At 40.8% G+C, this 20,830-nt stretch overlaps 1 protein-coding gene across 3 annotated transcripts in view; it reads right to left on the reverse strand.

The window, feature by feature from the left end:
• The window catches only part of ELP2 (elongator acetyltransferase complex subunit 2), an 88,632-nt gene that overhangs the window by 16,894 nt on the left and 50,908 nt on the right, over nt 1-20,830 (reverse strand). For 2 of the 3 annotated variants that reach the window (XM_075828492.1, XM_075828494.1), the window contains 7 exons: nt 18,722-18,871; nt 16,415-16,603; nt 9,488-9,557; nt 6,978-7,070; nt 3,320-3,377; nt 1,081-1,153; nt 757-949 (listed from right to left, as the gene is read on the reverse strand). In XM_075828492.1, the coding sequence (XP_075684607.1) occupies nt 757-949; nt 1,081-1,153; nt 3,320-3,377; nt 6,978-7,070; nt 9,488-9,557; nt 16,415-16,603; nt 18,722-18,871 (826 nt within the window). The remainder of the gene's footprint in view (nt 1-756; nt 950-1,080; nt 1,154-3,319; nt 3,378-6,977; nt 7,071-9,487; nt 9,558-16,414; nt 16,604-18,721; nt 18,872-20,830) is intronic. The other variant, XM_075828493.1, reaches the window with a different exon arrangement.

Here is a 20,830-nt window from a genome sequence, read left to right on the forward strand (position 1 = left end):
CTACATGCCCACATTGCGTAATTTGGGGCAGTCAATCCTCATCAAAACCGCAGATAAAAACACAGTTAATTCCGCAGGTAAAATCCACACTTCACGGTGCGTTTTTGATGCGTTTTTTTACATTTTGATAGGGAAATAAGTACGATTTTATGATGCGGATTTTGAAGCCTTTTTTTTTTTTTTAAATAAACTTGTCGGATACAATTCTGAGGCGGAAATGCAAGATAAATTGACATGCTGTGGATTTAAAAATATGCACCGCAGGTCAATTTACGTGCGGGAAAATTCTGCAGCATGTAGAGGAGACTTCTTGAAATCTCATTAACTTTTCTGGTATTGTATTAGGCCCCATGCACACAACCGTAGAACTCGTCCGTAATTACGGATCCATTCACTTCTATTGACGGAAAGGCGTCCGTGCCGTAGAAAGGCTCCGCAAAAGTTAGGACATGTCCTAATTTTTGCTTTTTACGGACCATGCTCCCATAGTTTATATGGGAGCACGGCCCGCAAATGCAGGTGGCTGTCCGCGGCCGTCAGCACCCGTAATCATGGATCAGGTGCACTTGACCTACGTGGGCTAAATAAATCAAAATTAAAAAAAATAATGAATACATCACATATCCTATCTAAGAAGCCAATGACGTGGTAAACTTGGCATAACAGTCATAACATGGACACATGACACATTTTACCTTATTTTATTGGGCAGGACAAGCAATTAGCCGAGCGCACACAGGCCCATCTGCCGCTCACCTGACTCTGTTGGAATTTCCTCTTGCTTTCTCCACAGGGACCAATTTCTATCTCTGGAAACTGCTAATAGGAATTTGTCATTGGGAGAAAATGCCATCTGAGTGACAGTCAGGTTGTGAAAAGACAGGCTCTGGATCTGCTTCCAGCTTGTGGTACTCCACAGGACAATTACTGCATGCTCTTTTTTGGAAGCCTAAACAGGGGGAAGGAGTTTGAATGTGGGTCAAACCTGGGAGAATAAATTCTAACGTCTTCTATTTATACCAGGAATATACAAATGGGATATGTGCTTATACAGTGGGAGACTTGAATTATTATTATTACCTTACACGCAGAAGCAATGATTGTTCTAGCACTGTTACAAGCTACAGAGAAAATTTCATAGCCGTGTCCATACCTGGAAAGTAAGACGAACACATTTAGAAAAACATTCAACTTAGATTTCAGTCCAATAATGTCAAAGTGAGTGGAAAACATTATCTATTATTCCTGACTTCAAATGTAGGCCCCACCGAATATACTAACAACCTACCGGGAGCCCACTTAGGTGGTGTCCTACTGCCTGGAAAAATATTCCAGTTAAAGGTTTACAGAATATGAATTTGTTATTGACTTTAATGAGCTGTAAAATCCATAAGCCGTGAGCTCCCCCTAGTGGCAACTATAGGAAGACAACATTTATCTCGTTACACTAAGAATCTGTGAAGGGAACCAGCGGATTTGGAGTGATTTATAAAAATAAAAAAAACAACAAAAACAGAGCTCTGACCTTTAGAAGAATTCTGGACTGATTTGATATTTAAAATTAAATTATAGCTAAATAACGCAGACTGAGACCACCAGTAACCCCTGCTCCAGCCTAAAAAATCTATTATAAAACAGAGGACGTGGTGTCCGAAGCTCACATAGAGCTCCGCCCACTTAGAGTACCGCCCACAGCCAGAAGACTGAAGGAGATGTGAGTGATTAGTGGCATAGCTATAACGCCCCCTCTCCCATACACACTATAATGCTCCCCTCCCTCCCATACACAGCATAATGCCCCCATCTCCCTCCCATACACAGTATAATACCCCCATCTCCCTCCCATACACAGTATAATACCCCCATCTCCCTCCCATACACAGTATAATACCCCCATATGTACGGACCTAATAGAAAAATAATAACATACATACTTAGCTATCCCCGTTCCCCCACCAGATGGAGGATCCTTCTCCTCCTCCGGTCTGTGCGATGGGAGTGACTCGGTGCAGACAGGCGCGATGACGTCACTACATCGCGCATTCCTTCGCCGAGCCGCTCACAGAATGCGGAGCACAGTGCAGAGGAGGAAAAGGATTCTCCACTAGTCGTGGGAACATGAATAGGTAAGTATGTATGTTATTATTTTTCTATTTGGTCAGCACATATGTTGGCATTATACTGTGTGGGAGGGAGGGGGGCATTATACTCTGTATGGGAGGGAGGGGGGCATTATACTGTGGGGGCAGCTATGGGAAGCATTATGCTGTGTGGGGGCAGCTATGGGAAGCATTATGCTGTGTGGGGGCAGCTATGGGAAGCATTATGCTGTGTGGGGGCAGCTATGGGAAGCATTATGCTGAGTGGGGGCAGCTATGGGGGGCATTATACTGTGTAGGGGCAGTTATGGGGGGCATTATACTGCAGGGGCAGCTATGGGGGGCATTATACTGTGTGGGAGAAGCTATGGGGGGCATTATACTCTGTATGGGAGGGAGGGGGGCATTATACTGTGGGGGCAGCTATGGGAAGCATTATGCTGTGTGGGGGCAGCTATGGGAAGCATTATGCTGTGTGGGGGCAGCTATGGGAAGCATTATGCTGTGTGGGGGCAGCTATGGGAAGCATTATGCTGAGTGGGGGCAGCTATGGGGGGCATTATACTGTGTAGGGGCAGTTATGGGGGGCATTATACTGCAGGGGCAGCTATGGGGGGCATTATACTGTGTGGGAGAAGCTATGGGGGGCATTATACTGTGTGGGGGGAGCTATGAGGGACATTATACTGTGGGAGGAGCGGAGATGGGTGCATTATACTGTGTGGGGCAGCTATGGGGGGCAATATACTATGTGGGTGTAGCTATGGGGAGCATTATACGGTGTGGGGGAAGCTATGGGGGGCATTATACTGTGTGGGGGGAGCTATGGGGGGCATTATACTGTGTGGGGGGAGCTATGGGGGGCATTATACTGTGTGGGGGGAGCTATGAGGGACATTATACTGTGGGAGGAGCGGAGATGGGTGCATTATACTGTGTGGGGCAGCTATGGGGGGCATTATACTATGTGGGTGCAGCTATGGGGAGCATTTATATATATTAACAGACCACTGCATTCCTCTTACTAGAAAACCTGTGTAACGGGTTTTCTATATTAGTGTAATATATAATAATATAAATACCATAAATGGTTACGTGTCAAGAATGAAAGCACCATAGACCTCCAGGGGTATTAGATATTAACCCAGAACCACCATGTATAATGGTTCAATACTCCTAATGCTAATAAACAAATGACTGACTTGAACGGGAATACTTACAGCTTTTGAACCTCAGGCCACAGTGTGTTCTGCAACAAGTGATCTTCTGTAGGGGGCTCTGCCGAGAAGACATTTTATTTACGAATTGTAATTTTGCCAAACAATGCAAACTATTGTACTTATATCTTCGGTGGTATTAGGGGATTGCTTACCTAGAAATGTCAAAACAGTTTAATATCCACAAAAAGTAGTGATAATTATAAAACTACCCTTCTTTAAAGCCTAATGATTGTATAATGAAAAGTAATCCAACATTTTAACATCAATTTAAATTCCTCACCATCCTGCAGTCAGTGAAGGAAAACGTCCTTGTTTACATAAGAAGCTAAAACCCCATACAGACCTGAGGCTCTATTCATATCTGCGTCAAAGGCTCTACTCATATTTGGCCAAATTTGATGGAAGAAAAATGGCTGCATGCAGCTCTTTTTTCACGTCAAAATGATGGAAACCACCCTGGAACCTAAAAGAGCCCATTGTAACACCACGCGGTCCGTCAGGCGCCAGCTGTTTATGTCGAACGACAGATCCGGCAGAGCGTTGTGGTGTCGGTTATGAAAGTAAGCCACAACACAAAATATGCACATAGTCTTACATTGCAGCAAATCCACATTTTGTGAGTATCAGTCCAGGTAATACTCTGAGCTAGACACATCAGCAGCACAAATCTGTCTTTGGTAATGGCCAATGATCAGTGTAGGTAAAAGCCATCAACCTAGAGTCCAGACTGTTAAAACTAGATACATTGAAGCACACCCAAAACTGAGAGAAGTTTTGTAGAGGTTTTCAGGATCTGGATGTAAATAAGAACATTCTCTCATTGGAGAGAGAATTCTCCATTCATCCCTATGGAGAATGATGGTACATTTCACTTTTTTTTTCTAAAATTGAGTTTTGGGGACCACCCTTCTAGGCAATGGTGGGGGTTACAGAGGTTGGACCACCAACTAACTTTAATTTTATGTATGTTTCATTGCGTTTGTTGTCCACTGGAAAAATCTAATTTTGGGCTTTACGGCCTCACCAATCATAAAACCCTTACTATTTATTTTAAAATGACCATTTACTTTATTTCTACTCATCATTTCAGAGGTAGGAGATGTCAGTGCTGCTTTCTGGGCATGAAGTTCAGACAACTTGCAGCAGGAGATTGAGATACAGGATCTCTTTATATACAATAGATGTTAGGCGGCAGAGGCTCCGCACTGACCAGACACGGTCTTCCCACTGAAACATTTCTGGATTTTAAGGCCAGTTAGCTGCACAGATATCAAGCAGTCCCTGCTGCTCTTTCTAAGGTAGATAGCTTAAGTTAACTATTATTTTTTGGGGATCACATGCCAAAACATAACATTTAAGCAATCGTGTCCCACATCAAGAGCATTTAATGTCATAACACAGCTTATCAGGGTCTCTTTTGGACCTAGGGCTTAATTTACATTTTTATTGAAATGGTGAGCACTGAAGTGATGTCATACTTTCTGCCTAATAATGAGAGAAGACAGATCAGAGCCAACTTCCCATGTTCACTGCATGGGTACCTGTCCAAATTAAAACTCTGAGTGATGTAAATATAAACCTCATGATAAGGATAGTAGTCCCAATCCAGGACACATACATTTTGTGCAGGGTTAAAAACAGATCCGTTGTATGTGGTAATAATATCTAGTAAGCTACATGGCCAAACACATATAAAAAAAAACTGAATATCACATCTGTATGTGATTGTTAGTCATCTCATCTCAAAATCGTGCGCATTAGTATGGAGGTGATGTTAGAGAAGGGTTTCCACTGGCTTATATTCCAATTCAGGAACTGAAGTGCACAACACAAACCATAAAGCTCCACAACATAGAATTATTCCTGTGCCACTAAACGTTACAGCTGGCAAGATGCATTCTCCTGGCATTCTAGAAATCCAAATTTCAACTGATTGTCAAACATGATTTATTACTTCTTAGAATGCCAGTGGACTATGGAGCAGAAGAAACGTAGTGTGGTTTACACATACAACACTTGGCATTGTGCCTGGTGGCGTCAGGATGTGGTTGTTCGGACATGGAAATCCATATTCCAGATCAGTAGTGAGTATTGCAACGAAAAAAAATGATTATTTTAGGCACATTAGTGCTGGGGTCACACATACACATTTTCATATAAGAATAACATTTTCATATAAGGTGTATCTAAACTTTCAGATGACTTTTCATTCAGAATAAGCGGTCATTTGTGTACTTGACGTGTAACACTATTTCTGACCATTATAGGACTTGAATTCTGATTTTTTTTTTAGCAGTTTTCCCCTCTGCAGGCTTTTTCACTAATTCTCAATGTCTCTAAGGTAGTGGGTAAAGCCTAACTGCTATCATGTCTCCTATACACTGCACACATAGAGATATGAGAGCAGGATTCCCCTGTTCTATCACTTATATATAGAAGCTGCAGCAGCATGGAGGAGACTGTCGTACAGCAGGAATGAGCAGTGTAGCGTCTTACTAGAATATGTAGCAGTGTCTGTGCCTCTCTTTCTCTCACTCTGCTCCCTCCTCCCCTCTCCGTAGGATTCTATGGGCAGCTGTAACCTGATTTAGTGAGCGGAGAGTCTGTCTTATGGAGAAAGCAGTAAATTCAGAATGAGTGAATGGTTAGTAACGGGCCTGATAAGTAGAGAAAGAGATATTTTTCTCTACAAATATATATTACAAAAAGTTTCTTATATTCGCTTATACTATTAAGTTATGCAACGTTTTTTCAACGTGCATTGCCTATTTAACTGAGAGCTATAGCAGGTCAGACATTTTTCAAACTGACGTTAAAACAAGCTTCAGTCTATATAAGCCTATGTGGGTCAATCAACCAGGACAAATAGGTTGACATAGGTTGAGTTTTTCTTAAAAAGGATGACTAAATAATGACAGATGTGTTTTTAAATCCACAAAGAACGGGTGGCTTACAATGCACTTATACAATGTACCAGAAGTTAAAGTCAACAATATTAGTGCAAACTGGTCTTGCAGCTTTGATTGGAAGGCCTTGACATTGGTATCCTGGTTTCTATCCAAAGTGCAGGATGCAGAACACTTGTGTCAAGAGGCTTGGGAGTGAAGGGGACGGTGCCAGCTCCCCCAGACCATTTCCTAAATGATTGGGCAGAGAGCATGTAAAGCACTTTGTTTTATCATACCGCAGAGCCTACTTTATCCGCTGCCCAGCGCTGATCTCTATGAACATTGCGGGGAAGGAAGCTGAATGTGATCAGCACATCTCCTTCAGCTTCCTCTCAGAGTCTGCAGAGACATCACTGATCTCCCGATCCTGGTGTTGTAACTGTAGACCGTCAGGACAACTACATCAGTCTATTAGACTCTATTGCTTCTCTATTAGCAGCTGATGACTAGGGGGTATACTAGTTCTGAGCATACAGTCCCATGTGATGGTGCCATCAGCATAAGGTACTCTGACACAAGGAACTCCTGGGGCCTACTAGGTAATCTACAGCGAGTGCATAATTTCATTGCATAAAATACATGTTTTAGGTTGGTAATATGCACCATAGGATTTCTTTGGGATCCTGAAGTTTTTACACTAAAAATTTCAACACTTAATTCATAAGACATAATGTCAGATGTTCTTTAAAGAATAGGGATTATTGACTGACCTTTAAGGACATGAGGCTGGAAATAAGGCTGAGAATACTGATCAGATGCACTGTTGAAGGTCTCTTCTTGAACAGACGGTGTACTCAAATCGCCTGGATTAAAGGAGGTAATAGTTAAGGTAGTAATTTCCTTGCCAAAGATATCAGACATACCCAAGTGTACTTAAATGCAGTTTTGTCTTTAAGGCCCTTTTACACAGGCCAATTATCAAGCAAACGAGTGTCCATATAAACGCACGTTCCCAATCATTGCCCTGTCTAAACAGGGCAATGATCAGCCGATGAAAGAGCAAACGCTCTCCGGCATGGCTTAGCAGAAGCCTGTAAAAATGACAATATGCTGAAATACATTTGTATTGCAGTGTATTGCACCAGCGATCTAACGATCGCTCGTTCAAGTCCCCTACGGGAACTAATAAAATGTGTAAAAAAAGTTAAATACATTTCTAAAAAGTGAAAAAAAAAAATACAAAAATATTCAAAGTAAAAAAAACAAAAAACTTTCGCCATTTTTCCTCAAGCAAAAAATAAAACAAAATTAGTATCGCCGCGTCCGTAAAAGTCCGAACTATTACAATGTACCATTATTTAACCCGCACGGTGAACGGCGTACAAAAAATTAATTAAAACACCGAAATCATTGTTTTTTGGTCGCCTTAGCACTAAAAAAATGAAATGAAAAAATCGTATGTACCAAAAATGGTACCAATAAAAACCACAGCTCGTCCCGCAAAAAAAATAAGCCCTCACACCGCTCAATCGACCAAAAGCTAAAAACGTTATGGCTCTCAGAATGTGGTGAAACAATACAATTTTTTTGTTAACAAATAGTTTTTTCTTTGTAAAAGAAGGAAAATATAAAAAAAAAAAGCTAAATAAATTTTGTATTACCGTAATCGTATGGAGACGCAGAATAAAGTTCAGTTGTTTTTACCGCACGGTAAAAGCCGTAAAAACAAAACCCCAAAAACATGGAGCAATTTCGCTTTTTTCAATTCCACCCCACAAATAAAAAAATGACAGTTTCCCAGTACATTATATGGTACTTTAAATGGTGCTAATCGAAGCAACAGCTCTGATGGAAAAAATAAAAACATTATGGCTCTTGGAAGGCGGGGAGTGAAAAAGTAAAACGTAAAAATGAAAAATGGCTGGGTTGTAAAAGGGTTAATATATTTCTGGCCTTTTACCACAGAGCCTGTACTCGGTGACGATCTGTATATAGAAAGCAGCAGAGAACCTAGCAATCATGTGTGAGGACATCTTATCCATAGTGACGTAACTTAAAGAGGCTCTGTCACCAGATTCTGAAATCCCTATCTCCTATTAGATGTGATCGGCGCTGCAATGTAGAGAACAGTAACGGGTTTTTTTTAAAAAAAACGTTCATTTTTGGCCAAGTTATGAGCTATTTTATATGCAAATGAGCTTTGAAATGGACAACTGGGCGTTTTTATTTCGTTATGTCCAACTGGGCGTGTATTGTGTTTTTAACTGGGCGTGTTTACGTGTCTGACGCTGACCAATCAGTGACCAGTCAGCATCATACACTCCTCTCCATTGATCTACACAGCAGCGATGTGCAGCCACATAAACAGAGATTAACGTTACTGCAGTGTCCTGATAATGAATACACATGACGTCCAGCCTGGACGTCATGTGTATTCAGAATCCTGACACTTCTGAATCTTTTCTGTGAGATTTGCAGCAAGGGAAACAAAATCTCGTTTACCTCCGAAATCTCACGAGATTTCGTTTCCCGTGCTAGAAATCTCAAAGAAAAGAGTCAGAAGTGTCAGGATTCTGAATACACATGACGTCCAGGCTGGATGATCATGTGTATTCATTATCAGGACACTGCAGTAACGTTAATCTCTGGTTTGTGTAGGGGGCGACAATAGAGAGTCCCGCACAGGGCGCCATCCAACCTAAGGCCGGCCCTGTATCCATATTGTTTTCACCATTGCTGCCAAATAAGCCAACTGCGGTGACAAATCTATGTTACTACAACTCATCATTCACAATTGTATTCAGAGAGCAGAGGGCGAGCAAGAATTGGTGAGTAAATTAAAAATATATATATTTCATACACAGACAGCGGTTGTTTATTCTGGGAAAATCCCTTAAAACCAATTATGTGATGCAGATATTTGAAATATAAAAGTTTACATATTCTATGTGAAGAATAAAGGTGCTTTCTAATTTTTGGGGATTTGCAGTTGGGTATCCTGTGAAAATCTGCCGTAAAAATAGAGTAAGTGAAATCCACAGCAACATCTATTCTTCCTGAATCCCAGCACGCACGGCTTGTTCGAGCATGCCTGTTTTTAATGGGCAGAGGGGAATAAGCCGCTGCTAGATTCTTCTAGCAGCAGCTTATTTCCCACAAAAACAAAGGATCGGGCATGTTCAAATCCCTACATCTGGCATGCAGATTTTTATTGTCACGGAAACCGGCTTCTCCAATAACACATGCGCTTTCCTCTTAAGGATAAAAACATCAATCTTACCATGAAAAACTGCTTTATTGGACAAACCTAAAGCGGGCACAGTAGCACCTTCTGGAAATTTGGTGTAGTCCTGCAATAGCACAAAAGTGTAAAATCAATAGTGTACAAAACTGTTTCACTTGGAAACAAATGATGATTTTATTTTCGACACCTAACAATAAGGGAGAGTACATGCTTAGCAACCCTAAGCAATAAAAGTATTTTAAAGTGCACATCATCAAAAAAACAGTTTTAATGCAAGCTACTGAAAAAAGATTAATAAAAGCAAAATAACAGGTCACGTGTGGGTGATTTTCTACATTTTATTATATATCTTGTACTGATTCTACGTTACAGCATGTGTTAGAGGTTTGTGGCAACAAGCTTGTCTGCTTCCTAAATAGAGCTCTGGGCTTTAACACACACTAGGGCCGACACCAAGGGGCAGGAAAAACTCTCTTGGTACGCTAAGCAGAGGTTTTAAGAATGCCCCTCCCCAATTAGGTCCCTGAATTTCATGATGATAGATTTCAGATGATCAATCATTTAGTTAACTGCCCCGTCACCCCCTCTTCTCCCCAATGCCTAGCATTTCAGTTTACAATACATACACTCCATTGCTCTCTACTCCTTCACCTTTTGTATTTCTCTATTCTGCTGCCACATATCTGTAATCGGGTCCGACGGGTCCTGAAGATCCTTTTCCAGGTTAATGTTCACCGTCTTGAATCAGCCACTTCCCTCTATTCTCTCACCAATGGACTAAAGGAAAACACTCATTGTACCCTGACATCTAGAACATTATCAGCCACTCGGACACCTTGTCCAATTGGTTATAGAATTTAAAAAACTAAAAGGAAGAGCCTTATTTTAAATCTCGCCCTAGGTGATCCACTATTCTAGCTACCCCAGTCAGTACCTGTAACAGGTGAGCTACCACAATGCAATGCTCCGTGGTGCTTTCTTGGAAGAGTCTGCTCTTTTCTTTCCCTTACTAAATCACTGCACTGTGCACTTTATAAAGAATGCAAATTACCAGAGCAAACGCTGAACACCAACGCAGCAGGGAATGCTGGGAAATTTAAGCTTTGACGCCTGCAAAACTGTGGATGCAGCTCTGGATGAGAATGGGCTATAATATAGGCTGTAACCCATGATTAGCATTGACTTATGTACGTACATTAGATGTAAAATGAATTTCAAAGATAAAGTGATGTTCACATCTGCATTGGAGGCTACTTTAGGAGTCTCCGTCGCAGATTCTGCCAAAAATGCTGGACTAAGTAGCTTCCGTTACTTTCGTTTTTCTGGCCCTACAACGGAACACAAAAACGGAAACAACAACACATATGTGAACATAGCCTTATATTCTGAAATTCAGTAGTATAGTGATGTATTTTGGAAAACGGAGTCTACTACACGAACGCGGAATACATAGTTTTGGTGTACAGACTCTAGTAGTGTCCAAATAAGTTCCACATAGAAGGGCTGATCAGGGATCGTGACAGCGGTGTCACAATGTGTTGGCTGTTGCCTTTTTTCTTTTTATGCCATTAATAAATGGTTTGATGACATTCTGGGGGTTTATTTTAGCGTTTCTGGTTTATTCCATGCTGAAAGAATGATGCAGTAAAGGCCCTAAAGTGGATTCGATCACATCATTTATTTACCACGGCAAAGGAATTGAGTTTCACAAGATTTAGGAATTATAACGTATCATATGGTCTTATGACATCAATTCTTTAATGGTTACCTCCTGAACTGTACATTCAATTTTCAATTACTTTAATTTAAACAAATGGAAACAATTTAGGCAAGTAAATTAAGCAAATTAAACTTGAAGGTCAATGGGTAGTCACATATGTAAGAAGCTTGACAGTAATCACTTTACAAGGTGACATCATGGAAATAGATATTAAGCTGGTTCACAGCCAAGATACTGTATAAGAAGGAACAGGAACTAGTGAATCTTAATGTATTAAAGTTTTCTAGTCAAGGAACATCAAACTAGAAAATCGGAGAATGGCTTCCAAGTATATGGCTTTAACCCCTTAATCACCAGCCCATTTGAAACCTTAATGACAAGCTATTTTTTGCGTTTTTCCATCGTCGCATTCCAAGAGCTATAAGGGTATGTGCACACACACTAATTACGTCCGTAATTTACGGACGTAATTCGGCCGCAAGTACCGGACCGAACGCAGTGCAGGGAGCCGGGCTCCTAGCATCATAGTTATATACGATGCTAGGAGTCCCTGCCTCTCTGCAGGACAGCTGTCCCGTACTGTAATCATGTTTTCAGTACGGGACAGTAGTTCCACGGATAGGCAGGGACTCCTAGCATCATACATAAGTATGATGCTAGGAGCCCGGCTCCCTGCAGTGTGTTCGGTCCGGGACTTGCGGCCGAAATACGTCCGTCAATTACGGACGTAATTAGTGTGTGTGCACATACCCTAACTTTTTTATTTTTGCGTCGACATAGCTGTATAAGGTCTTGTTTTTTGCAGGACAAGTTGTATTTTTTAGTAGCACCATTTTGGTGTACATATAAATTTATTGATTAACTTTTTTGGAAGGGGGGTTATTGGGAAAAAAAAAAAACATACATTTCGCCACACTTTTTTGCGTCTTAGATTTACGCCATTTACTGTGTAGTATAAATAACATAATATCTTTATTCAGTGGGTAATTATGATTGTGGCGATACAAAATTTATATAGATTTTGTATGTTTTACTACTTTTACACAGTAAAAACACTTTTTTCAAAATTATTTGTTTTTGTGCCGCCATGTTTTAAGAGCCATAAGTGTTTTATTTTTACGTCGATGCAGCTGTATGAGGGCTTGTTTTTTGCAGGACGACTTCTAGTTTTTATTGGTGCCATTTTGGAGTATGTGCGACTTTTTGATCACCTTTTATCAGATTTGTTTGAAGGCGGGATGAACAGAAAACAGCAATTCTGGCATTATTTTTTTACGTCGTTCACCGTGCAGGTTAAATAACGTAATCGCTTTATAGGTGGGGTCGTTACGGATGCGGCGATACCAAATTTGTGTAATGTTTTATTTTTTCATATTAAAGTATTTTAGAAGGGAAAAAGTGGGTTTTTAATTTTTTTTTACATTTATTTATTATTACCTTTTATTAAACTTTTTGTTAACTTTATTTTTAGTCGCACTGGGGGACTTCACTATGCGATCTCCTAATCGCTTTTATAATACACTGCAATACTTCTGTATTGCAGCGTATTATTCCCTGTCAGTGTAAAACTGATATGACCTAGCAGGTGCCTGCCTCAGGCATGGCTTAGCAGGCATCCACTACAGGCAGACCTGGGGGCCTTTGTTAGGGCCGCGGCTGCCATAGAAGCCATTGGCACCCTGCGATTGCAGGGTGCCGATGGGGTGAGAGAGGGAGCACCCTCCCACCCAAACCACTTGGATGCGACGCTCGTTATTGAGCGCCGTATCCAAGGGGTTAAACCGGTGAGATCGATGTTGAAATCGATCCCGCCCGTCAGTCTTTAGACAGCCCGACACCCGCTTTAGCTGGCACAGGACACCCGTGCCGAGCTTATGTCAGAGGGGTTAAGCTAAGAAGTTTTGTTGGCGGAGCATCATTTGTTATTTATTTCACTGGTGTAGTTTGTTGTGTTAAAGCCCCTTTAGAATGACGGAAACCAATCTTCCCTTATGTTTATCATATAAATAGGAAACCGCTGTAAAGACAGATTCGAAATATGTTGAAGAAGTCTTATGACAGTTCCACATAACATTACATACAGGGAACAAGAGAAACCCAATCATAACAGGACATGAATTACCCTCAACACCAAAATCTCATCAGTAGGAGCATTACCAATCCACTGTAGACATCACAGAATCATTGGGGTTATTTAATCATTACCACCTATTAGTTTGGGGGGCTTATACAGAATCCAATGTCAGAGAAAGGATACATTTAGACCAAGTAGGAGTTTCACCTCTCAAAAACCTAAGAATTATGATATATATATATATATATATATATATATATATATATATATATATACACACACACACACACACACACACACACACACCATTATCCAAAAAGCTTTGCTGTAACAACACAACTCAATGGATTATTGTCAAGTTAACCTTTTCTCGAGAACAATTGGGTGAGAGATGGTGAAAGTGGGGGACAGTATATGTGGCAGATTTGTTGCAAAAATCTGTTCCATATATTTGAATATGGGACAGATTTCTTCAGCTGCAAAGATTTAAGCGACAAAACATACCCTTAAAAAGAACCTGTCACGAGGTCACATAAGTTGAATTGGTTTACTGACCACTGTCTACTTGAGAGATATGACCCCCTGTTATTTTGGCTACCTCTAGCTCCACCCTGTTGGATAACTACAGCAAATTAGCATATAGGGAGCCAACACAACAGTAGGCCATATCTCTAGAGCAGGAGGGGTCCAGGAAAATATAAAAAACAGCTTTGGAATCAACAGACCGCACTATACAGGTCAGTTCAACTTATATGACCTAGTGACAGGTACTACCCACTGGTCACTGACTGCACTGTTGCTCCCCACTGTGGTACAGGAAACCCCATGATAAAGTAGCAAAGTCAATGATTTTCTATGGCTATGAGTATCCGGATGACAACATAACACTCCAACATCATTACATTAACTCTTAAATTAAAGACATATTGAACCTTAATGTCCCTTCTAAAAATGTCAAAGACATACATCCTCAAAATGAGGGGCCCATGGCACTTGCAAAGTGTCCAAGCCTTTCTCAGTGTGATTTACGGATACACCACGTGTAATCTTATCCTAACACAAAATATTGCCTTCTACCATTCCAGGTGTTTCACAATGATGGCAGGCAGCATTCTGGGGTTAGAGCTATAGTTTAGCTTTTTAGAGAGCAATTTTATCAATTTATTTTTATTTTATATAGGGTTAATGTTTTAGAACTAAATACGTCAAGAAATGCTTCACTACAACGGGCACATGCGTGGTGGAATATTTCATTTTTTACTTACTACTATATAGACACCTCAAACCATCTGAGCACAAGTCGGCATCCTTTAGCCCAGTTCCAACAAAAGTGATTTTAGAGTACTGGGAAGGTTTTCTTTATTTTTGTTCAATTGTCTCCCTTTACTAGAAGACAATGGAAACTGGAACTCTACAATGTCTGTATACAACTGACAACTATATAGGGAATTACATACAACACAATGCTAAAAGAATTACCTTAACCCGTTAGTGACCAAAACATAGTGTTTTTACAGCGGCCACTAACGGGCTTTATTCCGATGCATAGGGCTTTTTACGGCGCTGCATCGGAATAAATAACAGAGCAGGGAGCAGTTAAATCTCCCTGCTCTCAGCTACCAGAGGTAGCTGAGGGCATCCCTGCTCTAACGGGAGAGATCGATATCAGTATAGATCTCACCCGTTTAACCCCTCAGATGCGGCGCTCAATAGCGAGCGCCGCATCGGAGTTGTTTTGAAGAGAGGGAGGGAGCTCCCTCTCATCCCACCAGCACCCGGCGATAAGATCGCCGGGTGCCAGTGTCTTCTATGGCAGCCAGGTCTGCTTGTAGTGTATGCCTTAGCAGATGCAGAGGCATGGCTTAGCAGATGCCCGTCCGTTTTACACAGACAGGCATAATACACTGCAACACAGACGTATTGCAGTGTATTATAAATGCGATTGGATAATTGCATAGTGAAGTCCCATAGTGGGACTAGTAAAAAAAAAAGTTTCGTTTTAAAAAAAAAAGTGAAAAAAAATAAATAAATGAAAAACCCACTTTTTCCCCTTACAAACTGCTTTATTATTAAAAACCAAAATAAAGTAAAAAATGTACACTTATTTGGTATTGCCGCGTCCGTAACAACCGCAACTATAAAGTTATTACAACATTTAACCCGCACAGTGAACGTCGTAGAAAATAAACTAAAAAAACAATGCAAAAATTTACGTTTTCTTTGAATTCTGCCTTAAAAAAAATGTGATAAAAAGTGATCAAAAAGTCGCATCTACTCCAAAATGGTACTAATGAAAACTACAAGTCTTCCCGCAAAAAAAAAGCCCTCAGACAACTGCATCGGCGGAACAATAAAAAAAGCTATGGCTCTTCAAACATGGAGACATAAAAACAAATAGTTTTGAAAAAAAAGTGTTTTTACGATGTAAAAGTAGTAAAACATAAAAAATAAAAAAAAATAAAAATCGATATAAATTTGGTAACGTTGCAATCGCAACGACCCGGTAAACGTCGTAAATTTAGGACGCAAAAAAGTGTGACGAAATTGCAGTTTTTTTTCTACTCCCCCCTCCCCCCCCCAAATAAAAAAGTTAATAAAAGGTAATGAATAAATTCTATGTACCCCAAAATGGAGCGATTAAAAATGACAACTTGTCCTGCAAAAAACAAGACCTTACACAGCTATGTCGACGCAAAAATTAAAAATAAAGTTACAGCTCTTTGGATGAGACAATGGAAAAACGTAAAAAATAGCTTGGCCATTAAGGTCTAAAATAGGCAGGTCATTAAGGGGTTAAAGCTTGTGAAGAAACAACCCCGTTACAAGGATATCACAGTAGAAAACGGCAGCACTCAAAAAAAGTGAAAAAATAGGTATTTTCTTTATGCACCTAGGTTGTGACGTTTAAGTCTTTACATGGGCTTTTCTCAAGCCAGTTGGGGGCTGAAACGTCAGAAAATGGGTGAATAAAGAGAAATACCTATTTTACACTCTTTTGGAGTGCCGCTGTTCTCTATTGTGATCTTTGGTAAAGGGACTGATGGGCCAAGGCCCCTGTGGCTTGCCACCTTTGGATATCTACATAAACACGGTGCTTTATTTTTGGGATAATTACATACAAAATTAAAATCGTTGAATACACAACATAATAATGCGTGCTGGCACTTACATTTAAAAGGATTCTGTGCGTTGATGTATTCGAAATGCGACTGAAGTTTTCAATAAAGTTCCAGGTTGCAGAAAACACTCTGAGAACTTTCTCATCCGCTCCTGATACAAACTGAAAACTTCCAATCATGGCAATACACTGCATGTCATAGCCATGAATCTGAGGTCTTGCTATTTCATGCCAAGTTACCTATGTTAGAGAAGATCAAAAATCCACATGTAATATAAGACAGAAGTATAATGCCCCCCCCCCCCCCCCCATACAAAACAGAAATGGTCGGAGTTTGTAACAATTTCATTAATCTTATTACCACGTTCAACCAATTTTCAAGCAAGTGAATTAGACGTTTTGCAATGTAAAACTTTCTATTAAAGGGTTATTCCCATCTACAAAATATGCCAAAAATGTCTGATAGAAGTAGGTCCCACATCTCAAGAGTGGGCTCACTCAACCACTGTCCCGCCTGAGGCGGCCACCACATCCAGGCTAAGAATCAATGGAGAAGTGGCCACACTTTTTTTTTCTTTTTTGATTGCTATGGGAGTTACAGAACAGCCGCGCCCGCAGTCCTACAGCTGTGACCCGGAATCTTTAATCATTTATGGCATATCCTGTGGTTATGCCATAAATGTCTTAGAGAGGAATAACTCTTTAAATTTTCAATACTTCATGATCCACTCAGTTCCTTGTACTGCCACCTTGAATAATTTAAAATGCCTGGAAAAAAATGTCATCTATCAACACAAACCAGTCTGTATATCTGATAATTTAGTTATAAAAACACCCACTGCTCTGTATGGCAATCCTGCTACGCAGAATAAGACTTTAATAAAAGAACAGATTTCCCGCTGTCATTGTTGTAGTGCAGGTTGGTAGATGGTAGAATTGATCGATTTATGAAAACTCAACTAGCGCTCTCCATAAGTAATCACCACCTAAACATGCCCACAACAGCAGAGTTTGGGCTGCTCATTCTGGGCTCATGAGTCCAGAGGAGTGGGGGTCTAACTTAATGATAAACAGCTCATATTTTCGCACCAATACAGAGTTCTCTGTAAGGGCTCATGCACACGGCATTATTACGGATCAGTGTTGGACAGTCACCCATAGAAATCTATGGGTCCATACTGTACCTTTGTATACCTCCAATTTCAAACAGGGATTTTTCAAACAGATTCAAAGGAAATACTCTAAAACAAAAGAAAATGTGGCATGTAGTATTACAGAGCCGTACAGCTTTGCCGTGTGCTTGAGGCTTTAATATGCTGTTAAATTTATTGCATGTTTTTACAATTTTAGTAAAACCAAAAATGAAACAACCACTACATACACAGTGAAAAACAATCAAAAAGATGCATGCACCCTTCCTCAGTATATGAAATTCTATACATTATTTCAAAACCAAAAATAGATTTAAAGCGTACCACCAGTTTAAAAAAGCGACCATGTCAGAGGTATGACATACGTTTTTAGTGGTAAGGGGGAAGGAAGTCAGAGCATACGGACCGCTAATGATGGCAAGAATGAAGGGGCTGTGGCTCTCACCAGAGCATTGTGCCCCTTTGCCCACGTATTCCCCTTCGTTGTAACATTACACGTCCCTCACCAATGCAGAAAGAAGATCTTGCAGCTACCTAGAATGACCTGCTAATTGTTTGTATGACAGAGGGCAACAAACAGGCTCCGGCTAATGGGGCACAACAATAACAAAGTACCATACACTGCAGAGCAACAGAGTTGGCCCCTGGGAGAACAAAAGTAGTCACATCATTGCATTTAATTTGTTGTAGACGACTTGCCCCTCGTGCCGTCTTGTTGCCTAGCAACTAACTTGGCTCTTTCACAGACCTACTGAATAGATTTTTCAGCCATAAAACAGTTATTCAGCACATTATATAAAAAAACCTGATAAATAAAGACTTTTCTCGCAGCCACAAATCAAGCAGTGTTAAGATAGGGTAAACCCAAGGAAACAACTCACACGAAATAATATTAAAAGATTTAATGGCTAGGGCAGTATAACTCTCCAACATCATTACACTAAGGCTTCGTTCCCATCTGCGTCAGGGTCCCGTTCTGACATTCCGTTGAAGCTTCCCGTCAGAACGGGACCCTGACTGACACAAACGGAAACCATAGGGGACTTCAATGGTGATGGATCCGGTGCAAATGGTTTCCGTTTGTCTCCGTTGTACAAGGGCTCCGTCGTTTTGACGGAATCAATAGCGTAGTCGACTATTGTGGTAGAACTGGACATGAACCCAAAAGCAATAATAAATTTCTAATTCTAGAAAACCCATGAAATACCTGTGCCTGGTCACTTCTTTTCCAAGGAGCAAACAGTCTGGTAGTTTGGTCTGTGCCTACTGTTATTATAAATTCTCCATCAGGATCCCACCTTAGATCCTGGACACTGTTAAAATGTCCAGAGATCACAACCATAGGAATCCACTCCTCCTAAAAAGTATAAAATAAAAAAAGGATAAAAAAAAGGAATGGAACATATGTTAAATGTGATCCTAAGAAATGAATACCATCTAAGCAATACTTTATTAACTACTACGGTCGTCCTTCAGACAATTCATGCAATAAACTTATGGTCCAGTCTTATGTCTTGTGTAAGGAAAAATTTTGCAACTATTTTGTGCCCTAATAAATCATCATTTTCAATATTTACCTGCTGTCAATGAATGGAAATATTCTTCTCACCATACAGTGGCTGAAAAATAGTTCTGACAGTAGTACTGCTCACACAGATGAGAGTTTGTTACAATATATCCGTATAGGTAAGAGACAGGACAAGAGAAATCTGTGTTCATAGAGTATTGCCTAGACCAATTTCCCAATCCAGTCCTCTAGTTATCCTAATAGGTGATATTGAGGACTTGCACATTAATAGCCTTTCCTTAGGCTAGACCATCAATGTTTGATCAGTGGGGTCCGACCTCAGATATCCCACCAATCATTAGAATGAAGGGGCAAAGCTACGTGCCACGGTTCAGTATTCACTCAGACACAGCAGCTGGTCTGTACATATGGATGTGTCTGGTACTGCAGCTCAGTCCGGTTTAAATTAATGTTTTAGTCCTAAAAAAACATTGCACAGGTGGTTTAATAAGACAGAAATATCACCACAATCTATATAGTAGACGCAAGTCCCCAGTGGACCATTTCTATGAGAACCGGTTGAAAAAGTCCAACAGCTGGTGATTTCATACATGGGCAACATTTATCAACCTTTTTTCAATTTTACTTGTACGTATATGACTCAACATGTGTTGCCAATTTTACATTTTATCAAACAACTTCCCAATATCTACCTGCAACAGCGGTCCCACTTCCACTCATCATACCCGCAATGTTCCCTGCATACCCGCTTTGTCCATATATGGACAATGACTTCAGCAGCTCTCTAGGAGCAGAATCCCCGGTGTCAGATCAGGCTGTGTCAGGAAATCCGCTACTGGATAAGCCCCTGGTGTCACTATCCATATATGGACAGTGACGTCAGGGGCTACTCCCGGAGCAGAATCACCGCTCTGGCAGGGGATTCCTCTTTTAGAGTTAACCCCTGACGTCACTGTCCACAGAGACATCAGGGGCTTCCTGTAGGAGCTGAACCTTCGGCCAGAGATACAGTGGTGTTATTTACAGGAAGGGGGTGCGATTTACGGGAGGGGGGGGGGGGGTAGCGCTATCTGCCGCGGGGATATTGCTAAATACAGGGGGGATGTTGCTATCTACAGGGTTGTGGTGCTATATACAGGGGGTGTGACTGTGGTACTTAGGTACCACATAGGTACTGTGGCATTATATTGGCACTATCTACAGGGGACACTGGCTATGGGAACTGTGTATTGCACTATGTGGGCATTATCTGCAGGGAGAACTGTGGCACCCTACAGTGGGCACTATCTATGTGGGCAATGTGGAACTATCTACAGTGGTATTGCGTCACTATCTACATGGGCACTGAGGGTTTTTTGTTCCAACTCCAAACGAATAAAATTCACCCATTTTTTGAACGTCCATGAAAAACGGATAGCAAATGGCGGTTAAAAACTGACACACAGCCGGGAAATGGATTCAAATTTTGAGACACATTGATGCAAAACAGGCATGAAAATGAACAATTGATTCGTTGTTGACTACCATTTTGTTCACGGTCGTGTGTTTATATAGCCCTCTTCACTCTCCCCTCACAGCGATCCAGGGTGACGTAGAGAGAAGAGGACGAATTGTTACAGAGCTCTACAGTGTATGTATAGATAGATATACAAAGGAAGGCAGCACTCCAAAAAATGCAGTTTATTCACCTATAGACAGTGCAACGTTTCAGGCCCAGCAGTCTCAGTGCTTGAGAAAGGCCCATGCTGGGGCTAAACCATTGCACGGTCTATGGGTGAACAAACTGCA

Source organism: Rhinoderma darwinii, chromosome 5, assembly GCF_050947455.1.
Source record: "Rhinoderma darwinii isolate aRhiDar2 chromosome 5, aRhiDar2.hap1, whole genome shotgun sequence".
Lineage (NCBI taxonomy): Eukaryota > Metazoa > Chordata > Amphibia > Anura > Rhinodermatidae > Rhinoderma > Rhinoderma darwinii.